Below are 27228 nucleotides of genomic sequence, written 5' to 3'. Positions count from 1 at the left end.
CGCCTGTCACATGTGCTCGGTGTGAACCTGCTTTCATCTGTGAAGAGCACAGGACGCCAATGGTGAATTTGCCAATCTTGGTGTTCTCTGGCAAATGCCAAACGTCCTGCACGGTGTTGGGCTGTAAGCACAACCCCCACCTGTGGACGTCGGGCCCTCATATCACCCTCATGGAGTCTGTTTCTGACCGTTTGAGTAGACACATGCACATTTTTGGCCTGCTGGAGGTCATTTTGCAGGGCTCTGGCAGTGCTCCGCCTGTTCCTCCTTGCACAAAGGCGGAGGTAGCAGTCCTGCTGCTGGGTTGCTGCCCTCCTACGGCCTCCTCCACGTCTCCTGATGTACTGGCCTGTCTCCTGGTAGCGCCTCCATTCTCTGGACACTACGCTGACAGACACAGCAAACCTTCTTGCCACAGCTCGCATTGATGTGCCATCCTGGATAATCTGCATTACCTGAGCCACTTCTCATGCTACCACTAGAGTGAAAGCACCGCCAGAATTCAAAAGTGACCAAAACATCAGCCAGGAAGCATAGGAACTGAGAAGTGGTCTGTGGTCACCACATGCAGAACCACTCTTTTATTGGGGGAGTCTTGCTAATTGCCTATAATTTCCACCTGTTGTCTATCCCACTTGCACAACAGCATGTGAAATTGATTGTCACTCAGTGTTGCTTCCTAAGTGGACAGTTTGATTTCACAGAAGTGCGATTGACTTGGAGTTACATTGTGTTGTTTAAGTGTTCCCTTTATTTTTTTGAGCAGTGTATGTATATATACACACACACACACACACACTACAGAGGACCGTATACTATTACAGAGGGATCTGGATAGATCGGAGGCTTGGGCAGAGAAGGTTTAACACTGACAAATGTAAAGTTATGCACATGGGAAGGAATAATGCAAGTCACCTGTACATACTAAATGGTAAAACACTCGGTAACACAGACATGGAAAAGGACCTAGGAATTTTAATAAACAGCAAACTAAGCTGCAAAAAACAGTGTCAGGCAGCTGCTGCCAAGGCCAATAAGATAATGGGTTGCATCAAAAGGGGCATAGATGGCGGTGATGAGAAGATAGTCCTACCACTTTACACATCACTAGTCAGACCACACATGGAGGACTGTGTACAGTTCTGGGCTCCTGTGAACAAGGCAGACATAGCAGAGCTGGAGAGGGTCCAGAGGAGGGCAACTAAAGTACTAACTGGAATGGGGCAACTACAGTACCCTAAAAGATGATCAAAATTAGGGTTATTCACTTTAGGCTACTTTCACACCGGCGTTTCTGGGTCCGCCTGTGAGATCCGTTTCAGGGCCCTCACAATCGGCCCAAAATGGATCAGTTTAGCCCCAATGCATTCTGAATGGATAAGAATCCGTTCAGAATGCATCAGTTTGCCTCTGTTCAGCCTCCATTCCGCTCTGGAGGCTGCTTGCAGCGTTTTGGTGTCCGTCTGATGAAACTGAGCCAAACGGATCCGTCCTGACTTATAATGTAAGTCAATGGGGACAGATCCGTTATCACTGACACAATATGGTGCAATTGAAAACGGATCCGCCTCCCATTGACTTTCAGTGTAAGTCAAAACGGATCCGTTTGCATTATCATGAACAAAAAAAATCATGGTAATGCAAATGGATCCGTTCTGAACGGATACAAGCTTTTGCATTATAGGTGCGGATCCGTCTGTGCAGATACCAGACGGATCCGCACCTAACGCAGGTGTGAAAGTAGAAAAAAGATGACTGAGGGGAGAGCTAATTACTATATAAAAATATATCAGGGGTCAGTACAGAGATCTATCCTATCATCTATTTATCCCCAGGACTGTGAGGAGGGGACATCCTCTGCGTCTGGAGGAAAGAAGGTTTGTACACAAACATAGAAGAGGATTCTTTACTGTAAGAGCGGTGAGACTATGGACTCTTTACTGTAAGAGCAGTCAGACTATGGACTCTATACTGTAAGAGCAGTGAGACTATGGACTCTATACTGTAAGAGCAGTGAGACTATGGACTCTTTACTGTAAGAGCAGTGAGACTATGGACTCTTTACTGTAAGAGCAGTGAGACTATGGACTCTTTACTGTAAGAGCAGTGAGACTATGGACTCTATACTGTAAGAGCAGTGAGACTATGGACCCTTTACTGTAAGAGCAGTGAGACTATGGACTCTTTACTGTAAGAGCAGTGAGACTATGGACTCTTTACTGTAAGAGCAGTGAGACTATGGACTCTTTACTGTAAGAGCAGTGAGACTATGGACTCTTTACTGTAAGAGCAGTGAGACTATGGACTCTTTACTGTAAGAGCAGAGAGACTATGGACTCTATACTGTAAGAGCAGTGAGACTATGGACTCTTTATTGTAAGAGCAGTGAGACTATGGACTCTTTACTGTAAGAGCAGAGAGACTATGGACTCTTTACTGTAAGAGCAGTGAGACTATGGACTCTTTACTGTAAGAGCAGTGAGACTATGGACTCTATACTGTAAGAGCAGTGAGACTATGGACTCTTTACTGTAAGAGCAGGGAGACTATGGACCCTTTACTGTAAGAGCAGTGAGACTATGGACTCTTTACTGTAAGAGCAGTGAGACTATGGACTCTTTACTGTAAGAGCAGAGAGACTATGGACTCTTTACTGTAAGAGCAGAGAGACTATGGACTCTATACTGTAAGAGCAGTGAGACTATGGACTCTTTATTGTAAGAGCAGTGAGACTATGGACTCTTTACTGTAAGAGCAGTGAGACTATGGACTCTTTACTGTAAGAGCAGTGAGACTATGGACTCTATACTGTAAGAGCAGTAAGACTATGGATTCTTTACTGTAAGAGCAGTGAGACTATGGGCTCTTTACTGTAAGAGCAGTGAGACTATGGACTCTTTACTGTAAGAGCAGTGAGACTATGGACCCTTTACTGTAAGAGCAGTGAGACTATGGACTCTATACTGTAAGAGCAGTGAGACTGTGGACTATACTGTAAGAGCAGTGAGACTATGGACTCTTTACTGTAAGAGCAGGGAGACTATGGACCCTTTACTGTAAGAGCAGTGAGACTATGGACTCTTTACTGTAAGAGCAGTGAGACTATGGACTCTTTACTGTAAGAGCAGAGAGACTATGGACTCTATACTGTAAGAGCAGTGAGACTATGGACTCTTTATTGTAAGAGCAGTGAGACTATGGACTCTTTACTGTAAGAGCAGTGAGACTATGGACTCTATACTGTAAGAGCAGTAAGACTATGGATTCTTTACTGTAAGAGCAGTGAGACTATGGGCTCTTTACTGTAAGAGCAGTGAGACTATGGACTCTATACTGTAAGAGCAGTGAGACTATGAACTCTTTACTGTAAGAGCAGTGAGACTATGGACTCTATACTGTAAGAGCAGTGAGACTATGGACTCTTTACTGTAAGAGCAGTGAGACTATGGACTCTTTACTGTAAGAGCAGTGAGACTATGGACTCTACTGTAAGAGCAGTGAGACTATGGACTCTACTGTAAGAGCAGTGAGACTATGGACTCTATACTGTAAGAGCAGTGAGACTATGGACTCTACTGTAAGAACAGTGAGACTATGGACTCTTTACTGTAAGAGAAGTGAGACTATGGACTCTACTGTAAGAGCAGTGAGACTATGGACTCTTTACTGTAAGAGCAGTGAGACTATGGACTCTTTACTGTAAGAGCAGTGAGACTATGGACTCTTTACTGTAAGAGCAGTGAGACTATGGACTCTTTACTGTAAGAGAAGTGAGACTATGGACTCTTACAGTAAAGAGTCCATAGTCTGACTGCTCTTACAGTAAAGAGTCCATAGTCTGACTGCTCTTACAGTAAAGAGTCCATAGTCTGACTGCTCTTACAGTAAAGAGTCCATAGTCTGACTGCTCTTACAGTAAAGAGTCCATAGTCTGACTGCTCTTACAGTAAAGAGTCCATAGTCTCACTGCTCTTACCGTAAAGAGTCCATAGTCTGACTGCTCTTACAGTAAAGAGTCCATAGTCTCACTGCTCTTACAGTAAAGAGTCCATAGTCTGACTGCTCTTACAGTAAAGAGTCCATAGTCTGACTGCTCTTACAGTAAAGAGTCCATAGTCTGATGAATGGACTGCTGAGGACTGGGGCAAAGTCATATTCTCCGATGAAGCCTCTTTCCGATTGTTTGGGGCATCAGGCTTGTCCGGAGAAGAGAAGGTGAGCGCTACCATCAGTCCTGTGTCATGCCAACAGTAAAGCATCCTTCTCATCCAAGGGAGTGGGCTCACTCACAATTTTGCCCAAAAACACAGCCATGAATAAAGAATGGCACCAAAACACCCCCCAACAGCAACTTCTTCCAACAATCCAGCAACAGTTTGGTGAAGAACAATGCATTTTCCAGCACGATGGAGCACTGTGCCATAAGGCAAAAGTGATAACTAAGTGGCTCGGGGGCCAAAACGTTAAAATTTTGGGTCCATGGCCTGGAAACTCCCCAGATCTTAATCCCATTGAGAACTTGTAGTCAATCCTCAAGAGGCGGGTGGACAAACAAAAACCCACTCCAAGAAGTGATTATGAAAGAATGGGTTGGTATCCGTCAGGAATTGGCCCAGAAGTTGATTGAGAGCATGCCCAGTCGGATTGCAGAGGTCCTGAAAAAGAAGGGCCAACACTGCAAATACTGACTCTTTGCATAAATGTCATGTAATTGTCGATAAAAGCCTTTGAAACGTATGAAGTGCGTGTAATTATATTTCACTACATCACAGAAACAACTGGAACAAAGATCTAAAAGCAGTTTAGCAGCAAACTTTGTGAAAACTAATATTTGTGTCATTCTCAAAACTTTTGGCCACGACTGTATATACCAGTCTTGATAAATGTCCCTCACTGACTTCTAATTCCTCCGTTTTTTCCCTGCCGGAGTTGCTCCGCTCACCCAGGATGAACTGAAGATCAGATAGAAAGCCGAGCCCAACACTTCAATGGAGGATTTAGCAAAAAACTTTCCAATTCCGTTTCTCCTGGAAGAATGCTGCATCTGCCATGGGCAGGGTAGAAGGTTTTCCCAAATAGGAGACTCAAGGGAGATCTCTTTAACGGTCCATTCACACGTCCGCAATTTAGTTCCGCATTTTGCGGAACGGAATTGCGGACCCATTAATTTCTATGGGGCAGCACGATGTGCTGCACGGATCCGGAATTGCGGATCCGCACTTCCAGGTCCGCAATTCCGTTCCCCCCAAAAAATAGAACATGTCATATTCTTGTCCGCAATTGCGGACAAGAATAGGCATTTTCTATTAAGTGCCGGCGATGTGCAGTCTACAAAATGCGGAACGCACATTGTCGATGTCCGTGTTTTGCTGATCCACGGATCCGCAAAACACACATAGACGTGTGAATGGAGCCTAAATGTTTGCACTTCAAAAGGACTTGAGCTGTGAAACACAGGAAACTTCTCTACTGCACGGTGACTGATGGGGTGGTAACCCCAGAGACCAAGGGCCTGCTCTGCCTGCCCCGTGGCCTGGAGAACCCAGACATAAATTGATTAACGGTAATTGTTTTTCTTGAAACCCATGACAGCACCCAAGCGTGATGGACCTCCTATCCAGGACAGGAAACCTAAGGATATAAAAAAGTTCACACCCACACCTCAGTGATTTACAAGGAAAAGACCCTCCGGAGGAGTGATAAACACAACAAAAGGAAAAAAAAAATGATAGACCCCAGCCAGGGAACCAATACAGCTTTTTTCCCTAAACTAAACTGGGATATAAAAAAAATCCGGAATAAGCCATATTAAATAGTAGGGTTGGGAAAATTTTGGGGTGCTGTCATGGGTTTCAAGAAAAACAATTACCGGTAAGCAATTTATGTTCTCCCCTCACCCATAGCAGCAGCACCCATGAGGGCTAAACTATGAACTTAGAATTGGGGGCGCACAGCTTGCAGCACCTTCCTCCCAAAGGCAGCATCAGAGTCCAGATGCAACCTATAGTGTCTTAAGAAAGTATGGGGCGAAGACCATGTGGCTGCTCTGCAAATCTGAGCTAAGAAAGCCTCTCTGCCCAAGTAGTAGCTACTGCCCTAGTTGAATGAGCCCCAAACCCCTCTGGAATGGGCAGACCTCTTGCCGAATATGCACAAGATATGGCCGACTTAAACCATATTGTGCAATCGAGGCTATGGAAGCTTTCTTTCCCTTACCAGATCCCTGAACCTGGATCAGGAGATTTTCATCTGTTCTCCAATCCTTAGTGGATTCCAGGTAAGTGATTAAACATCTTCTAACGTCTGGAGAAAGAAAATGTTGTTCTCTAGAATTATTGGGATTAACACAAAAAGAAGGTAGAATTATGTCCTTGTTTCTATGGGAGTCAGAAACCACCTCAGGCAGGACAAAGGGGAAAGGCCTTAAAATGACTTTATCTTCCAATCTATTTGTATCAGGAGGGAAGGCAGAAAGGGCCTGGATCTCAGAGACTCACCTAGCAGTGATCGCTAACAGAAAAGCCATTTTTAAAGTGAGCATCTTGATCGGTAACTCCTTAACATGTTCTAATGGGGACTGAGTGGAGGCAGATAACACTACATTTACATCCCACGGGGGAGACAGATCTTAAAGAGGGCCGTAATCTGCTAGTCTAAGGCCACTTTCACACTCGCGTTTTGGGCGGATCCGTCATGGATCAGCAAAAACTGATCCGTTACAATACAACCGCATGCATCAGTCATTAACGGATCTGTTTGTATTATCTGTAACATAGCCAAGACGGATCCATCATGAACTCTATTGAAAGTCAATGGGGGATGGATCCATTTTCTATTGTGCCAAATTGTGTCAGAGAAAACAGATCCATCCCCATTGACTTACATTCAGTGCCAGGACGGATTCGTTTGGCTGCAAGCAGCGTTTTGGTGTCCGCCTCCAGAGCGGAATGCAGACGGATCGGAGGCAAGCTGATGTATTCTGAGCGGATCCTTTTCCATTCAGAATGCATTAGGGCAAAACGGATCCATTTTGGACCGCTGAGCCCTGAATGGATCTCACAAACAAAGCCAAAACGAGAGTGTGAAAGTAGCCCAAAATCGTAGAAAAAAAATTCAGGGCCGCTACTTGGACTTTTAGAGTTGTACTTTTTAGATTCTTGACCAGGCCTGCTTGCAAAAAATTTAGTATGTCAGGCACACAAGGTGCCTGCAAGGGGTCAGGAGACCTTCCCAAAAATGGAGAGAATGTTACATAGTTAATACGGTTGAAAAAAAAAGACATAAGTCCATCAAGTTCAACCAAACTTTGTATCCCAAACTTTAACATACTTTTTAGCCGTGACTTCTTTCTTACTCGCTAGTAGGTGGGAACTACCGCATTCGACAAGCCCCTCCTAGCCCACATTATCCTTTCAATTTCCAGGCTGCTAGTTGTAGAAGATCTGGTCTGGGGTGAAAACCTGGACCCTGATACAGAAGGTTGTCCCACCCTGGAAGCATCCATGGGGGTTCCACCGCTAGCTTTTGTAACATTGAGAAGCAGGCTCTTTTGGGCCATCTTGGAGCTATTAAAATCAAAGAAGCCCTCTCCTGGATAACTTTCTTCAGGACTCTGGGAATGAATAAATACGGAGGGAAGGCATATCCAAACTCCTGATCCCATGACTGGCTTAATGCGTCCATCCCCGTCAGCAAGTCCATTCTGTTGAGTGAAAAAAATATGTCCGGCTTTTTCGTCGCAAAAAGATCTACAGTTGGTAGACCCCACTTCTGTACTATAAGCTGGAAAATGGAATTGTGAAGGCACCAACCATTCTCCCTACTTTAACTCTTTCCTGCTAAAAAAAAAAAAAAAAGCCCAGGGCATTGTTCTTCCCTCTGAGGTGAACTGCTCTGAGAATGAACTGGTTCCTCTCTGCAATCTGAAGAATCTCCTGGGATAACATCAATAGATCTTTTCTTCTTGTGGCCCCCGGTGGGTTATATAAGACACTGCTGTTGTATTGTCTGCATATATTATTACAGTTCTTTCTGCCTCTTTTATTGCACTTAGTTCTTTGTAGTTTGAGGGACGGTTTCCCTGCCAGAAATCTCCCCCTGAATGGGCTCCCAATCCCAAAGGGCTTGCGTCCATGGTGATTGATATCGTATTCTGAGACACCCAAGGGCATCCCCTGGATAAATGTGTGGGGTTGTCCACCATAGTAATGACATCCTTGCTACTGAACTCAGATGGAAGTTGTAGTCCAAGGATAGGGGAGAACCGTCCCAGTTCTTCAGAATGTCCCCCTGCAATGGTCTTGAATGAAGCTGAGCATCGGTGACTGCCGGGATGGTGGTCGTCATTAGACTTAGGACTGACATAGCCTGTCTCAGGGAACACCCATATCACCTTCTGTTCTGGAAGGAAACATCTCTGATTCTAGGAATCTAGTAGTACCCCTAAAAACAAGCATTGGATTTTTTCCAATTTATCTTCCATCCTAAAGATTTTAAAATTAGACACAACTGATCGGTCTCCTGCTTCAAAGACGATTCTGTCTGAGAAATTATTAAGGGGTTTCTGTCATGGGAAAAATCGTTGTGTAGCTGACTGACATTAGCGATGTGCTGATGCATGTTTGTTAACTCCCTGCCTGCGCCGTTCTCCTAAAAAACTATGCTAATGAAGCCTCTAGGTGCTATGAGGGCGTTGCTGCAGCACCTAGAGGCTCGGTCTACTCGCCTTTTAGCATGCCCACTTGATTGACGTCCTTCTCCACATCATCCTCATAATCCCACGCCTGCGTCTATACTTTTTTTTTGGATTCTTGGTTATTATAAAAATATATATATATATATATATATATATATATATATATATATATATATATATATATATATATATATCTCTTCCTGAGGAGAAATAAGTTCTATTGGAAAGAAAAACGCAGCGATAATTGAAAAGTCGGTAAGATCCTTCATTAAAAGAAGGGAACACATGTCATAACGAGGTTGGTGTCCAGACATTCGTACCTCGCATCCGCTGAAATCTGAGTGCCGGCACGAGCGCAATTACGTCCAGCAATTTTGGGAAGAGAGAGGGACATATGGACAAATAAGCCACGTATGTATACATAAAGAAATACCATTGATAACACCGCAGAGAGGTCTCCAGCGCTGGTAAGAGACTAATATACAACGCACGCACAAGATAAATGGTATGTGGAAAGTGAAATACAGAGTGGCAAAAGATCCGTAGCACATAAACTCTACTGATACATTGTGGAAATCTATAATTTGGAGGAATCCAAGTACTTACTAGAATCGCTGCATGTAAATAGAGGTTCCGGTGTATTGAGTGAGCTCCGCAACGGGAACCCTAGGAGGGACTGAGATCAAATAAGTTACAACATTTAAAGTGAAGACTATGAAGTATTAATGGGGGTTATGTGTCTATGTTGATTTTAGGAGTGTTTTATACTTCATACAGTGCCTTGCAAAAGTATTCACCCCTCAATGTTTTGTTAATCTGAATTCTATGTGATGGATCAGAACACAATAGTCTAAGTTGGTGAAGTGAAATGAGAAAAATATATATAAGTAAAACTATTGTTTAGAATTAGAAAATTGTCCTGTGCGTATGTATTCACCCCCTTTGTTAGGAAGCCCATAAAAAGCTCTGGTGCAACCAATTACTTTCAGAAGTCACATAATTAGTGAAATAATGTCACCTGTGTGCAATCTAAGTGTCAGAGGCTGCAACACCTAAGCAAGAGGCATCACTAACCAAACACTGCCGTGAAGACCAAGGAACTCTCCAAACAAGTAAGGGACAATGTTGTGGAGAAGAACAAGTCATGGTTAGTGTCACGACTGTAACAAGAAGTTGGCCGGCACACGCTGAGGTGCTCGCCGCACGGGATAGGATAATTACCACGTGTGATGAAAAGAAAGATCCCAGCAGACGAGTCTTCAATGCTTGCAAAGTTTTATTGCCTGTAACAATAGTCCATCAAAGGGACGCGTTTCGGCTCAATTGCCTTTCTCAACAGATAAATATACATGTTCAGCAACTCATATATATATATATATATATATATATATATATATATATATATATGCGTATCAATGATTGAGGAAAGGAAAATCACAGTGATGTGAACGCCCATAATAGGGGCGGTACGTACATGGTCACAAAATCAAGGTAATCAATCAGGGAATCAAAAGCGCAACAGGTATAGAGATACATGTCAATCATAATGAAATAATGTTGTTAAATACCAATACAGCTGAGGGACTCCTTCATTTATATGGTAGATGTCTAGAAAAAATGATAATGCAAAAAAGGTTATGAAAATTAATAAAAATAAGATGAACAGAAAAATAGCACTACAAGAAATCAGATATGCATAATTTCATAGTCGCGGTTGAGGCCTCTCGGATATAGGGTATCAAGGGTATGAATCCAGTACGCCTCCCGGCGCAAAAGTAATTTTTTGATGTCGCCACCCCGCCTGGGTCTAGAAATTTGTTCTATCACCTGGAACTTTAATTGAGCGACTGTATGGTGAAACTTATCGAAATGGGAGGGAACTGGTAAAAGCAAAAATATTTCGTCCTGATGGTGGATTTATGTTTTCCAATGCGGTCTTTGACACTCTGCATAGTTTCCCCAATGTAAAGCAACCCACAAGGACATTTTATTAGATATATAACATTGGCTGATTCACAAGTGAAAAAGCCATCAACTGCATATGAGCGTCCGGTATGTGGGTGGTAAACATTGGGCCCTTTGATGACATTGGAGCACTGGAAACAATGGAGGCACGGAAAAGTGCCCTTACGCTGTGTAGCCAGGACCCCCTGTTTAAGAGTACCAGGGGTGCTTCCAATGTCCGCACGTACTAGCTTGTCCCTATAGCTAGGGTTTTTTTTTGTTACAGATAAGGGGCGGATTTTGGAATTCCTGGATATGGGGGTATGCTTTACCTAATAGACACTAGAATTAAATGGATGGAATTTGTGAATCAGTGCCACTCGTAGACTTTTGTCTTGTTTATTCTCAGAGCTACGGGGAGAATCTAACTCCTTTATGGTGTTAGTTAGGATAGATGACGGGTACCCTCTTTCTTCAAATCTTGTGGTCATCTCTTCTATTCTATGACCCAGTACCAAGGGGTCAGAGACAATTCGTCTGACCCTCTGGTACTGGGACTTTGGAATAGCTTTTTTAAGAGCAGGTGGATGGGCGCTGGTGAAGTGGAGGATACTATTTCTGTCTGTCTCCTTCCGAAATAGATCGGTTGACAGATTACCTTTCACATCCTTGATAACCCTTGTATCCAAGAAGCTGACCATCAGATTATCACTTGTGACTGTAAATTGTAGACTAGTACATGCTTGGTTCAGGTATGAAACGAATACCGTGAGGGTCTCCTGTGACCCCGCCCATATGCAAAAAATGTCGTCAATAAATCTTTTCCACACTAAAATGTGGTTGTGATACCACTGACTGCTGTATACAAAGTTATCCTCAAATTGAGACATATATGCATTTGCATAGGGCGGGGCCACATTAGACCCCATCGTGGTCCCCCGCTTTTGTAAATAATAAGAATCCTCGAACATAAAATAATTCTCATATAAGACGAGGTGGAGCAGCTCTTCGAAAAATTCTCGCTCTATAAGGGAGTAATTACTCCTTTCTAGGAATGACTTGACAGCCTGCACACCTCCACTGTGTTCTATGGAGGTATACAGGCTGACCACATCAATCGTCACCAGTAAACTGTCCAGAGGAACTGGACCCAATTGTGCAATAGTGTGCAAGAAGTCCTGTGTGTCTGCCAGGTATGATGGAATACCTCTTATTAAAGGTGTAAGGACTTTCTCAAGCACTATTGCCAAGGGAGACAAAATGGAACCCACCGAGGCCACAATAGGGCGACCAGGGGGATCATTCAAAGTTTTATGTACTTTAGGGAGTACGTAAAAAACAGGTGTTATCGGTGTTTGGTTGATCAGGAAAGTATGCATATTCCTGTCCAAAACACCCAATGCAGCAAAGTGATCCACAACTTTCATTATTTTACGTTTTATACCAAAAACAGGATCAGTGTTTAGCAATTCATAAGTGTCAAAATCTGAAAGTTGACGATGCACCTCTGCCACATATTTTATCCTGTCCATAAGGACAATGGCGCCCCCTTTGTCTGCTGGCTTCAAAACAATTCTCTTATCTTCCATTAATGTTTTAATAGCCAACTTTTCCTCTGGTGTGACGTTAGATGTAAACCGCATTTCACCCCTCTTAATGCCATCTATATGTGTCTTGATGTCCCTATAGACCAATTCAATATAGGTCTCAACGGGGTGATAAAATTTGGGGGGCATGAATTTACTCGGGTTCTTCAGACCTAGATCACTCAAACATAGACTTGGTCTTTCGCCATCACCCGAACCAGTAATCCTGTCACCTTTATCCAGAAAGTGGGCCTTTAATCGTAATTTCCGAAAAAACTGGTTTAAATCGATGTCAAACTGAAAAGTATCAAAGTAAGTTGAGGGGCTGAAGGAAAGTCCTTTCTGGAGGGCCGACATCTGAACGGGACTTAGAGGGGTGAAATGCGGTTTACATCTAACGTCACACCAGAGGAAAAGTTGGCTATTAAAACATTAATGGAAGATAAGAGAATTGTTTTGAAGCCAGCAGACAAAGGGGCGCCATTGTCCTTATGGACAGGATAAAATATGTGGCGGAGGTGCATCGTCAACTTTCAGATTTTGACACTTATGAATTGCTAAACACTGATCCTGTTTTTGGTATAAAACGTAAAATAATGAAAGTTGCTGCATTGGGTGTTTTGGACAGGAATATGCATACTTTCCTGATCAACCAAACACCGATAACACCTGTTTTTTACGTACTCCCTAAAGTACATAAAACTTTGAATGATCCCCCTGGTCGCCCTATTGTGGCCTCGGTGGGTTCCATTTTGTCTCCCTTGGCAATAGTGCTTGAGAAAGTCCTTACACCTTTAATAAGAGGTATTCCATCATACCTGGCAGACACACAGGACTTCTTGCACACTATTGCACAATTGGGTCCGGTTCCTCTGGACAGTTTACTGGTGACGATTGATGTGGTCAGCCTGTATACCTCCATAGAACACAGTGGAGGTGTGCAGGCTGTCAAGTCATTCCTAGAAAGGAGTAATTACTCCCTTATAGAGCGAGAATTTTTCGAAGAGCTGCTCCACCTCGTCTTATATGAGAATTATTTTATGTTCGAGGATTCTTATTATTTACAAAAGCGGGGGACCACGATGGGGTCTAATGTGGCCCCGCCCTATGCAAATGCATATATGTCTCAATTTGAGGATAACTTTGTATACAGCAGTCAGTGGTATCACAACCACATTTTAGTGTGGAAAAGATTTATTGACGACATTTTTTGCATATGGGCGGGGTCACAGGAGACCCTCACGGTATTCGTTTCATACCTGAACCAAGCATGTATTAGTCTACAATTTACAGTCACAAGTGATAATCTGATATTCAGCTTCATGGATACAAGGGTTATCAAGGATGTGAAAGGTAATCTGTCAACCGATCTATTTCGGAAGGAGACAGACAGAAATAGTATCCTCCACTTCACCAGCGCCCATCCACCTGCTCTTAAAAAAGCTATTCCAAAGTCCCAGTACCAGAGGGTTAGACGAATTGTCTCTGACCCCTTGGTACTGGGTCATAGAATAGAAGAGATGACCACAAGATTTGAAGAAAGAGGGTACCCGTCATCTATCCTAACTAACACCATAAAGGAGTTAGATTCTCCCCGTAGCTCTGAGAATAAACAAGACAAAAGTCTACGAGTGGCACTGATTCACAAATTCCATCCATTTAATTCTAGTGTCTATTAGGTAAAGCATACCCCCATATCCAGGAATTCCAAAATCCGCCCCTTATCTGTAACAAAAAAAAACCCTAGCTATAGGGACAAGCTAGTACGTGCGGACATTGGAAGCACCCCTGGTACTCTTAAACAGGGGGTCCTGGCTACACAGCGGAAGGGCACTTTTCCGTGCCTCCATTGTTTCCAGTGCTCCAATGTCATCAAAGGGCCCAATGTTTACCACCCACATACCGGACGCTCATATGCAGTTGATGGCTTTTTCACTTGTGAATCAGCCAATGTTATATATCTAATAAAATGTCCTTGTGGGTTGCTTTACATTGGGGAAACTATGCAGAGTGTCAAAGACCGCATTGGAAAACATAAATCCACCATCAGGACGAAAAATTTGCTTTTACCAGTTCCCTCCCATTTCGATAAGTTTCACCATACAGTCGCTCAATTAAAATTCCAGGTGATAGAACAAATTTCTAGACCCAGGCGGGGTGGCGACATCAAAAAATTACTTTTGCGCCGGGAGGCGTACTGGATTCATACCCTTGATACCCTATATCCGAGAGGCCTCAACCGCGACTATGAAATTATGCATATCTGATTTCTTGTAGTGCTATTTTTCTGTTCATCTTATTTTTATTAATTTTCATAACCTTTTTTGCATTATCATTTTTTCTAGACATCTACCATATAAATGAAGGAGTCCCTCAGCTGTATTGGTATTTAACAACATTATTTCATTATGATTGACATGTATCTCTATACCTGTTGCGCTTTTGATTCCCTGATTGATTACCTTGATTTTGTTACCATGTGACCATGTACGTACCGCCCCTATTATGGGCGTTCACATCACTGTGATTTTCCTTTCCTCAATCATTGATACGCATATATATATATATATGAGTTGCTGAACATGTATATTTATCTGTTGAGAAAGGCAATTGAGCCGAAACGCGTCCCTTTGATGGACTATTGTTACAGGCAATAAAACTTTGCAAGCATTGAAGACTCATCAGTGTCACGACTGTGACTGATCCAGACAGGTCTGGGAGGAGAAGGTCGCAGCGACTTGCTACTCGCGATAGCTTGTGAGTTTGCTCCGTGGTTCAGGGTATGTCATCTGGGTTTTGCCTTGTGAACCTTTTTGTCCTGACTGGGAGTTTGTAGGCATCCTTCTCAGGTGAGTCCTGTCTGCCACTCCCAGCTACTATATTAGTTTCACTTTCACTTGCAGTCATTGCCAGATATAGTCCTTACTTCCAGTGCTACTCTGACCTTGGAAGGAGATCGTTTGATGGTGTTGCTGTGGAGCTCTTGTCCGGCGTGGACTGTCGTGTTTGGGATCGCCTTCTCTGCTCGTGACTGGATAAGTCTATCTTTGCTATAGTTTGTTTGTTGTTGTCTTCCCCTGTTGTTTTCCTAGACGTGAGTGATGGTGACTAGCGCTCCCATCGGCCTTTCCCCAGTCCAGTGTTAGGGCGACTGAGGGTTTAGGCATCCTGCTCGCCGCACGGGTTCACACCCCGTCTAGGGTATCAGGGCAGACAGGTGCCAGCTTAGGGTTAGTCAGGGGTGGCCATACTATTCCCATCCGTAGATAAGGGTCCCCCTTCCCCTCCGTCTGGTGCGACACGACTGCTGCTGGGATAGCGGTCGTGACAGTTAGGCTATAAAAAAAAATATCCAAATCTTTGATGATCCCCAGGAGCACCATCAAATCTATCATAACCCAATGAAAAGAACATGGCACAACAGCAAACCTGCCAAGAGACAGCCGCCCACCAAAACCACGGACCGGGCAAGGAGGACATTAATCAGAGAGGCAGCACAGAGACCTAAGATAACCCTGGAGGAGCTGCAGAGTTCCACAGCAGAGACTGGAGGATCTGTACATAGGACGACTATAAGCCGTACGCTCCATAGAGTTGGGCTTTATGGCAGAGCGGCCAGAAGAAAACCATTACTTTGAGCTAAAAACAATAAAGCACGTTGCGAGTTTGCAAAAAGGAGTGTGGGAGACTCCCAAAATGTATGGAGGAAGGGGCTCTGGTCTGAGGAGACTAAAATGGAATTTTTCGGCCATCAAAGAAAACTATGTCTGGAGCAAACCCAACCGATCACATCACCCAAAGAACACCATCCCCACAGTGAGACATGGTGGTGGCAGCATCATACTGGGAATATGGGACTGGGAAACTGGTCAGAGCTGAGGGAAAGATGGACGGTACTAAATACAGGGATAATCTTCAGCAGAACCTGCCCCACTCTGTGCGTGATCTGAGGCCAGGACGGAGGCTCACCTTCCAGCAGGACAATGACCCTAAACACACGGCTAAAGCAACACTTGAGGGGTTTAAGGGGAAACATGTAAATGTGTGGGAACGGCCGAGTCGCAGCCCAGACCTCAATCCAATAGAAAGTCTGAGGTCAGACGTAAAGATTGCTGTTCACAAGCACAAACATCCGACCTGAAGGAGCCGGAGCCGTTCTGCAAGGAGGAACGGGCAACAATCCCAGCGGTCAGATGTGGCAGCTGCTCATAGAGACTTATCCAAAGAGACCTGGAGCTGTGATTGCTGCAGAAGGGGCTCTACAGAGTATGGACTGTAGGGGGTGAATAGTTCTGCACATTGACTTTGTTACTTTGTCCTATTTGTTGTTTGCTTCACAATAAATAAATAAATAAATATATATATATATATATTTATTTTATATATATATAAAAAAAAACATCTTGAAAGTTGTCGGCATGTTCTGTAAATTACATGATGCAAATCCTCAAACAATCCATGTTAATTCCAGGTGGTGAGGCACCAAAATACGAAAAAAGTCAAGGGGGTGAATACTTAAGCAAGGCACTGTATATTTTAAAATAAAATGCTTTTGTGAAACATATAAAGCCGGCCATTAATTGAATACTTTAGCACTGCGGCTAGGTGGTAGAGCAGGCTGTGCTATATTTTGGCGAGTGCTTCATAACAATTGTATGCCCTTTTCAAGAACGTCATCCAAGGAAAATCCAAATAGCCTCTGTCCCTCACATGGTAGGGAACAAAGCCTCGCTTGGGAACCCTGGTCACCCTTCCAAGATATAAGCCAGATGGCCCGCCTAGCAGCGTTCGATAAAGCCACTGATAGATTTTCTGAAAAAGCGTCCGCCCAAAAAATAATAATAATAAAATCGGCCGCTTTTATAAATGTTGGACGGCAGGCCAGAAGTTCCTCTCTAGGGGTTTTAACTTTATTATGTGACTGCACTTGTCCTAATCAGAGCTTTTAAGACCTAGATACCCAAGAAGCAGCAATGCTAGGCCTAAAGCTAGTAGAAGCAGATTCCCAGGCTTTAAGGTAGACGTCTGCTTTCTTATCTAAAGGATCACTAAGAACCCCCAAGTCATTAAATACAATGCCGATCTTTTTGCAATTTTTGCCACCGGGGCATCTACATTAGGTGCTTTATCCCAGATTGAAGATACTTGTTCATAAAAAGGATATTTTCTTTTAATTATATTAGGAACAAAAAAAAATTTACAATCTGGATTCCTCCATTCTTTTTTAATTAGGGCCTCCAGATTTGTATGAACAGGAAAAACTATGCTTTTTAGGTGCTAATCCTTCAAAAGCCTGGTCGGCAATGGATTCCTGCTGCTTAACATCCTCCAATTGCACTGGCGCTCCTACTGCCCTTAATAATAGCTCTGCATCTTCAGTGGGAAAAAGTGCTCTGCCCGCTTCACCTTCAGAAGAGGAACTGCTCCTCACATCACTAGATGCAGCCAAATTCCATTTATCTTCATCTGAAATATCAGAATCCACCTTCTTTCTGGAGCCAGTTTTAGGGGTTTAAGGGAAGCTCTAACCTCTGATTTCACCAGGGCCTTGATACTTTTTGACATAGATTGTGACCCTTCCAGGATTGACGAGCTGGTTTCAGATGAGAAGCTGGCAGCATACTGTTACAGACAGAACGCTCTCTGTGCTTAGTCTTTTTAGGAATTCTAGGCACCTATAATAAATAGCCAAAAAGAATCCTGCACAGCAATGCAAGAGAAATAAAGGAATAATCTCACCCTCTTGGCAGCTGTTCCCCACTCCTCAGGCCAAGGAACCGGGCTTGATGGTCCAGAGGGCTCAATAGGGTCGGCGCCGACATTCTCAGAAGGAGGAATCCTACTGTGTGCAATAAGGCTGGCTGCTGTCCTCCACTGTGCGCCAGGCACTCTCCCCTGCTACTGCAGGTCCCAGCACGTGTCTCATATTTCATCAGGCGTGGGTCCTGTGCTGCCGGCGTCATGATGCCGCTCCAACGTTCCTACTGCGCATGCCCACGCCATCTTTGAAAATCCTCCACGCTGTTTAAACCGGAGCCGCCTGGCACAGCCACAGCTGCTCCAAACATGGGGGAAACTGGGAGAAGAGGTGGAGGAAAAGCAGGCTCCCCAAAGAGTCTTACGCCGCCATAGGAAAGGTCACTCACGGGCAAAAAACCTGGACGCTCCACAGCCATCTTGGTGTGAACTTCTTCAGAGGTAGGTTCCCCAGGACCTCCTATCCGGAGGACAGGAAACCTGAACAGAGGTGTGGTGGGGGTGTAAACTTTTTATATCCTCAGGTTTCCTTTCCTGGATGGAAGGTCCAACACGCATGGGTGCTGTCATGGGCGAAGCTAAACATGGCTGGCCAGAGTACATCTAAAGGCGTGTGTTGACATCCCAACAGCTGGAAGAGGCTGCACGGAGGCACTGAGCAGTCCACTGTTCCTGCAGAGGATATCAGAACAATGGCGTCAGAAGCAGGATGCCAGGTCCCACTATCTGATCACCTTTTGCCAGATGCAAAACAAAGCTCCGTGCAAGAACATTGGCACGTGAAGCAGACTACAGTGAGAAAGATTGAGGACTGCTCTATCCAATGCAACAGAACAGAAGATGGAAAAGGGGGATATTATACTTACCCTTCCTGATGCTGATAATACCTCCTTCCTCCAGCCAGGAAGGGAAGACCATGCTGGACATGGTGAAGATGGATGGGCGACCTGCTCGCTGGCAGGTCAAAGAACAGTAAGCTCCACTGGGCCACCTTTTTATCTGCAGCAGACTTGTGTCACGCTGTGCTCTCTTCCTGGGTCGGGGTAAGAGGGGATTTAAATTGCCCCATACACCGGGGGAAAACATAAAAATGATGCACTTGCCAAACAGGCAGGTCTGTCTCCTATGGACAGGTAGGAGAAGCAAACGCTTTTTCTCAGTTAGTGGCAGCAGCTATACCCAAGGTGTCTCCCAGTGCTCAAGCGAGAACGTAGCTGGAAAAATATGGGATTACACTTACCAGTAATCATTTTTCCTTGAGCCTATGACAGCACACATGGATAGCATCCGCCCCCTTCCTCAGGACAGGAAACAGGAAGCACAGCCTCTTCAAAGGGAGGTACACCCTAACCCCCATCATGCCAGTCCTATTCCAAGAACTAAGGAGACAAAAACCAGACTACACCACAACAAATCTACAACAGAACAAACGCTTATATCCGTGTGTACATAGAAGTATATACAAACACACACGTATATCTCTCTCTCTATATATATATATATATATATATATATATATATATATATATATAAATTTTTTTTTTTTTTTTTGGGAGGGTATTAGGCGGGTGCTGTCATAGGCTCAAGGAAAAATGATTACCGGTAAGTGTAATCCCATATTTGCCCCCTCGCCTATGACAGCACCCATGGATATCTAGGCGAGATTATCTAGGGTGGGACAACTGCTTGGAGGACTTTACGCCCAAACCCTAAACCTTCCTGTGAAGGAAGCTTCAGTCTATAGTGTTTAATCATGCTGTGCATTCCACCCTGTCCCTTAGGACAGGAAACAGAACTGGCATGATGGGGGTTGTACCTCCCTTTTGAAGAGGCTGTGCTTCCTGTTTCCTGTCCTGAGGAAGGGGGCGGATGCTATCCATGGGTGCTGTCATAGGCGAGGGGGGAAAATTCAATTATATAACTAGATCACTGCTATGAAATCTAAAAATCAGCCAAATGCATAATCGGTGACCGACTGTTACCGGTAGCAGGGCGATGGGTCCACTAGGGAGGAACCTCTGCCAGGCCACATTGTTGTCAGTCGCCTGCAAGAGAAGAGATGAAAGCTTATGAAAATGGCAGAGCAATCACCGAGCTGTACATTTATTACTTCACGTTCTTGCTCCAAGCCATATTTTCTGTGCGCCATGCAGGTGGCAGCCCCTTCTCTATGGTGGATATGGAGGCGGGGGTCTGCAGCTCTGCCGCCCGGCACCATGCATAGATGCGTCTATTAACTCCTAACAGATTGGCATGCACAGCCCTGAAAAGGCTCAGGAAAATCAGTGGCAGTTTTATGTGCCCCTGCCACTAGAGGGCAGCATAAATGTTCTAACATTCTTCTCTACTTACCTCAGACAACTGCAAGGTTGCGACCACAGCAACGTGATTGTAGCTCCACTGAATAGTCCTCATGCCGGCTGATCTTCGGACCAAGGAGTTCTGCCCATCTGCACCAATCTGAAAAGGACATGGTTGAGGGTCCTATACAAGCTGCCACAGCTCAGGCAGCTGCCATCATGAATGCTGCTCACCAATGAGGAGGGTGGTCCAGCTTTACATTATTCCCACGACCATAGGCTGTCTGTGCTTAGTTCGCAATGCGCGGGCACCGGCCATGTGAATCTCGTATTGCGGCGTGGACCCATTGACTTGAAGATAGGACATGCCTTTCTTTTGCACTGCAGAGGCATGAACCCAAAACCCAATGGAAGGCTTCATAGTGCTTCCAAATCAATGGTTTTGTGGTCCACAATATGGGCACAAACAGCCTACAGTCGTGTGAATGAGCCCCAAAACACAGGCTGGAAAGCAGGATGAAATGCAATGAATACTAAGCAACATATTTAAAAGCCTTTGGGGGCAACTTTTTTTTTATTATTGCATTGTACTCATTTTGACCTCATACTTACCTCGCTCTCCGGCATCTGCGTCGCTTCTAATGAGGCCACGGCGACCGCTGCCTCCACCCATCGTCGGATGTATTGATTCGTGTGACGGGGAGATGCAGCAGCAGTCGTGCGGGCATCAGAAGTCACATGGTTTCTGGGGGGTGGGGTAAGTATGACCAGTATGAGGGGCCCAGGCATTTTGGGGGGCATTATAACCCTTTGTGAAAGAAAAGCTCAATATGTTTAATAAAGGCCAATTGAAAAAAAAGATTTTTAGCCAAAAATTAGCAAAATGCAATAATAAAAAAATTGCCTCTGAAGGTGTCCATAGCCTTTAAATCTAAAAAAGTTTGATTCTATTCTTTTTATAACGTTATAAAAAAACTTTCCAATTCAGCAATAGATGATGGTGGGCAGGAGACAACAGATGACCATGGAGACTGCTCCGGGAATCTGTCTGCATAGAGGGAAGGGGGCGTGAGGGTTCCTCACCACCAGTCTTGTGTGCAAACTCTGTCCGTCTGCCAGCTGTATCTCTACGAATGGGCTGCCCTCTCCATTGCTGTATGGCGCTGGCCAGGTGTAGCCTACAGCTCGGGCTCGATAGCGAACCTCCACATGCTCTGAAACAGTCAGAAAGCAGAGATTATTAGGGTAAGGGTTAAGGAGGACAGCCATGTGTGCACCCAAGCCTCACCAGTGTGTGTGGGGGAGAAGGCGAGCTTGTCTACACCAAGGATGCTCAACCTGCGGCCCTCCGGCTGTTGCAAAACTACAACTCCCAGCATGCCCCAATAGCTGTAGGATGGTCAGGTATGCAGGAAGCTGAAGTTTTGCAACAGCTGAAGGGCCACAGGTTGGGCATCCCTGGTCTACACCAATCCCACAGCTGAGCTGCTGACATTGGGCAACGAACAAAGGTGGTCCGAAGAATCACATTTCCATCACATGGAGGCCAGGTGTGTGCACCATCAGTGGAAGAGATGACACCAGATGCATTATGGGAAGGAGGTTGCCTGGTCTGATGAATCACATTACATCACATGGAGACCGGGTGTGTGCATCATCATCAGGGGAAGAGATTACTGAGGGATTTGGGGTCACTCCGAGATCAGCTCCATCAGGTTGCACCACACTCACCTCCTATGGCGTCCAGCAGACACGTAAGGGCGGCTGTGATGACGTCATTTTCTACGATGTACCCCATGTCCTCCATCCCCTCTTTATCAAATGTGATGAGTGCATCAGAGCAGGCATCCCAGACCTGGGGGCAGAAAAGGGTTAGAGCATGCGGCCATGAGCCTCCTCCATGGCACAGACGGGCTTACCTGCATTCTCTTGTAGGGCTTTAACCTCATGGCACCAATGTGATCCCAAACCCCAAAGCCTGTGGAGAGAGACAGCTGGCAGCAGAGTGGGGTACAAGGCAGAGAAAATGGTGCTTCATGCCCCATACTCACTGGCAAGGAGAGTGGCAGACCCCGGGGTGATGGAACTGACGCGGTTGCTGAACTGCTCCGGCAGCGGCTCCGACACCTTCCTCTGTCCGGCTTCCAGCAGGAGGATTCTCTTGTGACGCAGGTGAGGATGAGAACCTTGTGTCCGTGGGGCAGAGAAAACAGAACCTGTGAGGAGAGCGGTACAAGCGGCAGGAGTGCCAAAATCATTGGGGTCACTGAAGACTCCAGCACCTGGAGGTTCCTCACCTAGGGCGCAGGCCATTGCAGTTCCAACCATCCCCCCACCAGATACGACCACATCATAGAGTGCAGAGGAGGACAGGCAGCGCCGCGGCACCAGGTATCTGCCAACAATGGGCGGACACAGAGGAATCAGCATGGCACCTGTCAGGACCAGAGACACAAGATCCTGGGTCACCAGGGAAGTACTGTGGGGCAGCCATGAGGGCGAGCGGGGTGCAGCAGCTCCGTGCTCTGGGGGTCACTGTGGCGGGGCGAGAAGGGGGGGGGGGCGTCACTGTGGCGGGGGGGTCACTGTGGCGGGGCGAGGAGGGGGGGTCACTGTGGCGGGGCGAGGAGGGGGGGGTCACTGTGGCGGGGCGAGGAGGGGGGGTCACTGTGGCGGGGCGAGGAGGGGGGGTCACTGTGGCGGGGCGAGGAGGGGGGGGTCACTGTGGCAGGGCGAGGAGGGGGGGGTCACTGTGGCAGGGCGAGGAGGGGGGGGGGCACTGTGGCGGGGCGAGGAGGGGGGGGTCACTGTGGCGGGGCGAGGAGGGGGGGTCACTGTGGCGGGGCGAGGAGGGGGGGTCACTGTGGCGGGGCGAGGAGGGGGGGGTCACTGTGGCGGGGCGAGGAGGGGGGGTCACTGTGGCGGGGCGAGGAGGGGGGGGGTCACTGTGGCGGGGCGAGGAGGGGGGGGGGTCACTGTGGCGGGGCGAGGAGGGGGGGGGTCACTGTGGCGGGGCGAGGAGGGGGGGGGTCACTGTGGCGGGGCGAGGAGGGGGGGGGTCACTGTGGCGGGGCGAGGAGGGGGGGTCACTGTGGCGGGGCGAGGAGGGGGGGTCACTGTGGCGGGGCGAGGAGGGGGTGTCACTGTGGCTGGGCGAGGAGGGGGTGTCACTGTGGCTGGGCGAGGAGGGGGGGTCACTGTGGCTGGGCGAGGAGGGGGGGTCACTGTGGCTGGGCGAGGAGGGGGGGTCACTGTGGCTGGGCGAGGAGGGGGGGTCACTGTGGCTGGGCGAGGAGGGGGGGTCACTGTGGCTGGGCGAGGAGGGGGGGTCACTGTGGCAGGGCGAGGAGGGGGGGGTCACTGTGGCAGGGCGAGGAGGGGGGGGGGTCACTGTGGCAGGGCGAGGAGGGGGGGGGTCACTGTGGCAGGGCGAGGAGGGGGGGGGTCACTGTGGCAGGGCGAGGAGGGGGGGGGTCACTGTGGCAGGGCGAGGAGGGGGGGGTCACTGTGGCAGGGCGAGGAGGGGGGGGTCACTGTGGCAGGGCGAGGAGGGGGGGGTCACTGTGGCAGGGCGAGGAGGGGGGGGTCACTGTGGCAGGGCGAGGAGGGGGGGGTCACTGTGGCAGGGCGAGGGGGGGGGTCACTGTGGCAGGGCGAGGGGGGGGGGGTCACTGTGGCAGGGCGAGGGGGGGGGGGGGTCACTGTGGCGGGGCGAGGAGGGGGGGGTCACTGTGGCAGGGCAAGAAAGGGGGGGTTACTGTGGCAGGGCAAGAAAGGGGGGGGGTTACTGTGGCAGAGAAAAAGGGGGGGTTACTGTGGCAGGGCAAGGAAGGGAGGGTCACTGGGGCGGGGCGAGTCACTGTGGCAGGGCGAGGGGTGGGGGTCATTGTGGCAGGTGAGGCGGTGGGGTCATTGTGGCTGATGAGCGTGGGGGGGTCACTGTGGCAGGTGAGGTCACTGTGGCTGCTGAGCGGTGTGGCGTCACAGAGGCAGATAAGACGTGTAGGGGGGGGTTACTGTGGCGAGTGAGGGTCACTGGCAGGTTTGCGTCATGTGGGGTCACGGTGGCGGGTGAGGCGGGGTCACTGTGGCGGGTGAGGGTCAATGTGGCTGATGAGCGGTAGGGGGGGGTCACTGTGGCAGGTTTGCGTCATGTGGGGTCACTGTGGCGGGTGAGGCGAGGGGGGGTCACTGTGGCGGGTGAGGGTCATTGTGGCTGATGAGCGGTGTGGGGTCATTGTGGCGGGTGAGGCGAGGGGGGGGGGGTCACTGTGGCGGGTGAGGCGAGGGGGGGGGGGCACTGTGGCGGGTGAGGCGAGGGGGGGGGGTCACTGTGGCGGGTGAGGCGAGGGGGGGGTCACTGTGGCGGGTGAGGCGAGGGGGGGGTCACAGAGGCAGATAAGACGTGTGGGGGGGGGGTGGTCACTGTGGCGGGTTTGCGCCATGTAGGGTCACTGTGGCGGGTGAGGTCCCTGTGGCGGGTGAGGGTCATTGTGGCTGATGAGCGGTGGGGGGGTCACTGTGGCGGGTTTGCATCATGTGGGGTCAAGGTGGTGGGTGAGGCAGGGGGTCACTGTGGCGGGTGAGGTCACTGTGGCGGGTGAGGCGAGGGGGGGTCACTGGCGGGTGAGGCGAGGGGGGGTCACTGTGGCTGCTGAGCGGTGTGGGGTCAATGTGGCGGTTGAGGCGAGGGGGAGTCACTGTGGCGGGTGAGGGTCACTGTGGCGGGTGAGGGTCATTGTGGCTGATGAGCGGTGGGGGGGGGTCACTGTGGCGGGTGAGGCGAGGGGGGGTCTACTGTGGCTGCTGAGCGGTGTGGGGTCACTGTGGCAGGTGAGGCGAGGGGGGGTCACTGTGGTGGGCGAGGGGGGGGTCACTGTGGCGGGTGAGGTCACAGAGGCAGATAAGACATGTGGGGGGGATGGTCACTGTGGCGGGTTTGCATCATGTGGGGTTACTGTGGCGGGTGAGGCGGGGGGTCACTGTGGCGGGTGAGGCGGGGGGGTCACTGTGGCGGGTTTGCATCATGTGGGGTTACTGTGGCGGGTGAGGCGGGGGGGGTCACTGTGGCGGGTGAGGCAGGGGGTCACTGTGGCTGATGAGCGGTGGGGGGGTCACTGTGGCGGGTTTGCATCATGTGGGGTTACTGTGGCGGGTGAGGCGGGGGGCTCACTGTGGCGGGTGAGGCGGGGGGGGTCACTGGCGGGTTTGCATCATGTGGGGTTACTGTGGCGGGTGAGGCAGGGGGTCACTGTGGCTGATGAGCGGTGGGGGGGTCACTGTGGCGGGTTTGCGTCATGTGGGGTCAAGGTGGCGGGGGGGTCACTGTGGCGGGTGAGGCGAGGGGGGGTCACTGTGGCGGGTGAGGAGAGGGGGGTCACTGTGGCAGGTGAGGAGAGGAGGGTCACTGTGGCGGGTGAGGAGAGGGGGGGTCACAGAGGCAGATAAGACGTGTGGGGGGGATGGTCACTGTGGCGGGTTTGCGTCATGTGGGGTCACTGTGGCGGGTGAGGCGGGGGGTCACTGTGGCGGGTGAGGGTCATTGTGGCTGATGAGCGGTGGAGGGGTCACTGTGGCGGGTTTGCGTCATGTGGGGTCAAGGTGGCGGGTGAGGCGAGGGGGGGTCACTGTGGCGGATGAGGTCACTGTGGCTGCTGAGTGGTGTGGGGTCACTGTGGCGGGTGAGGCGAGGGGGGGGTCACTGTGGCGGGTGAGGTCACTGTGGCTGCTGAGCGGTGTGGGGTCACAGAGGCAGATAAGACGTGTGGGGGGGATGGTCACTGTGGCGGGTTTGCGTCATGTGGGGTCACTGTGGCGGGTGAGGCGGGGGGGTCACTGTGGCGGGTGAGGCGGGGGGTCACTGTGGCGGGTTTGCGTCATGTGGGGTCAAGGTGGCGGGTGAGGCGAGGGGGGGGGGGGTCACTGTGGCGGATGAGGTCACTGTGGCTGCTGAGCGGTGTGGTGTCACTGTGGCGGGTGAGGCGAGGGGGGGGTCACTGTGGCGGGTGAGCGGTGTGGTGTCACTGTGGCGGGTTTGCGTCATGTGGGGTCAAGGTGGCGGGTGAGGCGAGGGGGGGTCACTGTGGCGGATGAGGTCACTGTGGCTGCTGAGCGGTGGGGGGTCACTGTGGCGGGTGAGGCGAGGGGGGGGTCACTGTGGCGGGTGAGGTCACTTTGGCTGCTGAGCGGTGTGGGGTCACAGAGGCAGATAAGACGTGGGGGGGGGGGTCACTGTGGCGGGTTTGCGTCATGTGGGGTCACTGTGGCGGGTGAGGCGGGGGGGTCACTGTGGCGGGTGAGGGTCATTGTGGCTGATGAGCGGTGGAGGGGTCACTGTGGCGGGTTTGCGTCATGTCCCCACATGACGCAAACCCGCCACAGTGACCCCTCCACCGCTCATCAGCCACAATGACCCTCACCCGCCACAGTGACCCCCCCGCCTCACCCGCCACAGTGGCCTCACCCGCCACAGTGACCCCCCCGCCTCACCGACCCCACATGACGCAAACCCGCCACAGTGACCATCCCCCCCCACACGTCTCAAGGTGGCGGGTGAGGCGGGGGGGTCACTGTGGCGGGTGAGGTCACTGTGGCGGGTGAGGCGAGGGGGGGTCACTGTGGCGGGTGAGGCGAGGGGGGTCACTGTGGCGGGTGAGGCGAGGGGGGGTCACTGTGGCGGGTGAGGCGAGGGGGGGGTCACTGTGGCGGGTGAGGCGAGGGGGGGTCACTGTGGCGGGTGAGGCGAGGGGGGGTCACTGTGGCGGGTGAGGCGAGGGGGGGTCACTGTGGCGGGTGAGGCGAGGGGGGGTCACTGTGGTGGGTGAGGCGAGGGGGGGTCACTGTGGCGGGTGAGGCGAGGGGGGGTCACTGTGGCGGGTGAGGCGAGGGGGGGGGTCACTGTGGCGGGTGAGGCGAGGGGGGGGTCACTGTGGCGGGTGAGGCGAGG

At 49.2% G+C, this 27228-nt stretch overlaps 1 protein-coding gene across 2 annotated transcripts in view; it reads right to left on the bottom strand.

Annotated features, from left to right (window-relative positions):
• The window catches only part of COQ6 (coenzyme Q6, monooxygenase), a 50384-nt gene that overhangs the window by 22414 nt on the left and 742 nt on the right, over nucleotides 1–27228 (bottom strand). The window contains exons 2-8 of one of the 2 annotated variants that reach the window (XM_040412344.1): nucleotides 22580–22717; nucleotides 22334–22468; nucleotides 22202–22260; nucleotides 22014–22137; nucleotides 21366–21496; nucleotides 20335–20442; nucleotides 19965–20027 (exon numbers count right to left, since the gene is read on the bottom strand). In XM_040412344.1, the coding sequence (XP_040268278.1) occupies nucleotides 19965–20027; nucleotides 20335–20442; nucleotides 21366–21496; nucleotides 22014–22137; nucleotides 22202–22260; nucleotides 22334–22468; nucleotides 22580–22712 (753 nt within the window). In that variant the 5' untranslated portion in view covers nucleotides 22713–22717. Of the gene's footprint in view, nucleotides 1–19964; nucleotides 20028–20334; nucleotides 20443–21365; nucleotides 21497–22013; nucleotides 22138–22201; nucleotides 22261–22333; nucleotides 22469–22579; nucleotides 22721–27228 lie in introns of those variants that run through there. The other variant, XM_040412346.1, reaches the window with a different exon arrangement.

The sequence above is a fragment of the Bufo bufo genome, chromosome 11, assembly GCF_905171765.1.
Source record: "Bufo bufo chromosome 11, aBufBuf1.1, whole genome shotgun sequence".
NCBI lineage: Eukaryota > Metazoa > Chordata > Amphibia > Anura > Bufonidae > Bufo > Bufo bufo.
The sequence above is the reverse complement of the archived record's forward strand: the minus strand, read 5'-3'. Positions and strand labels throughout refer to the sequence as shown.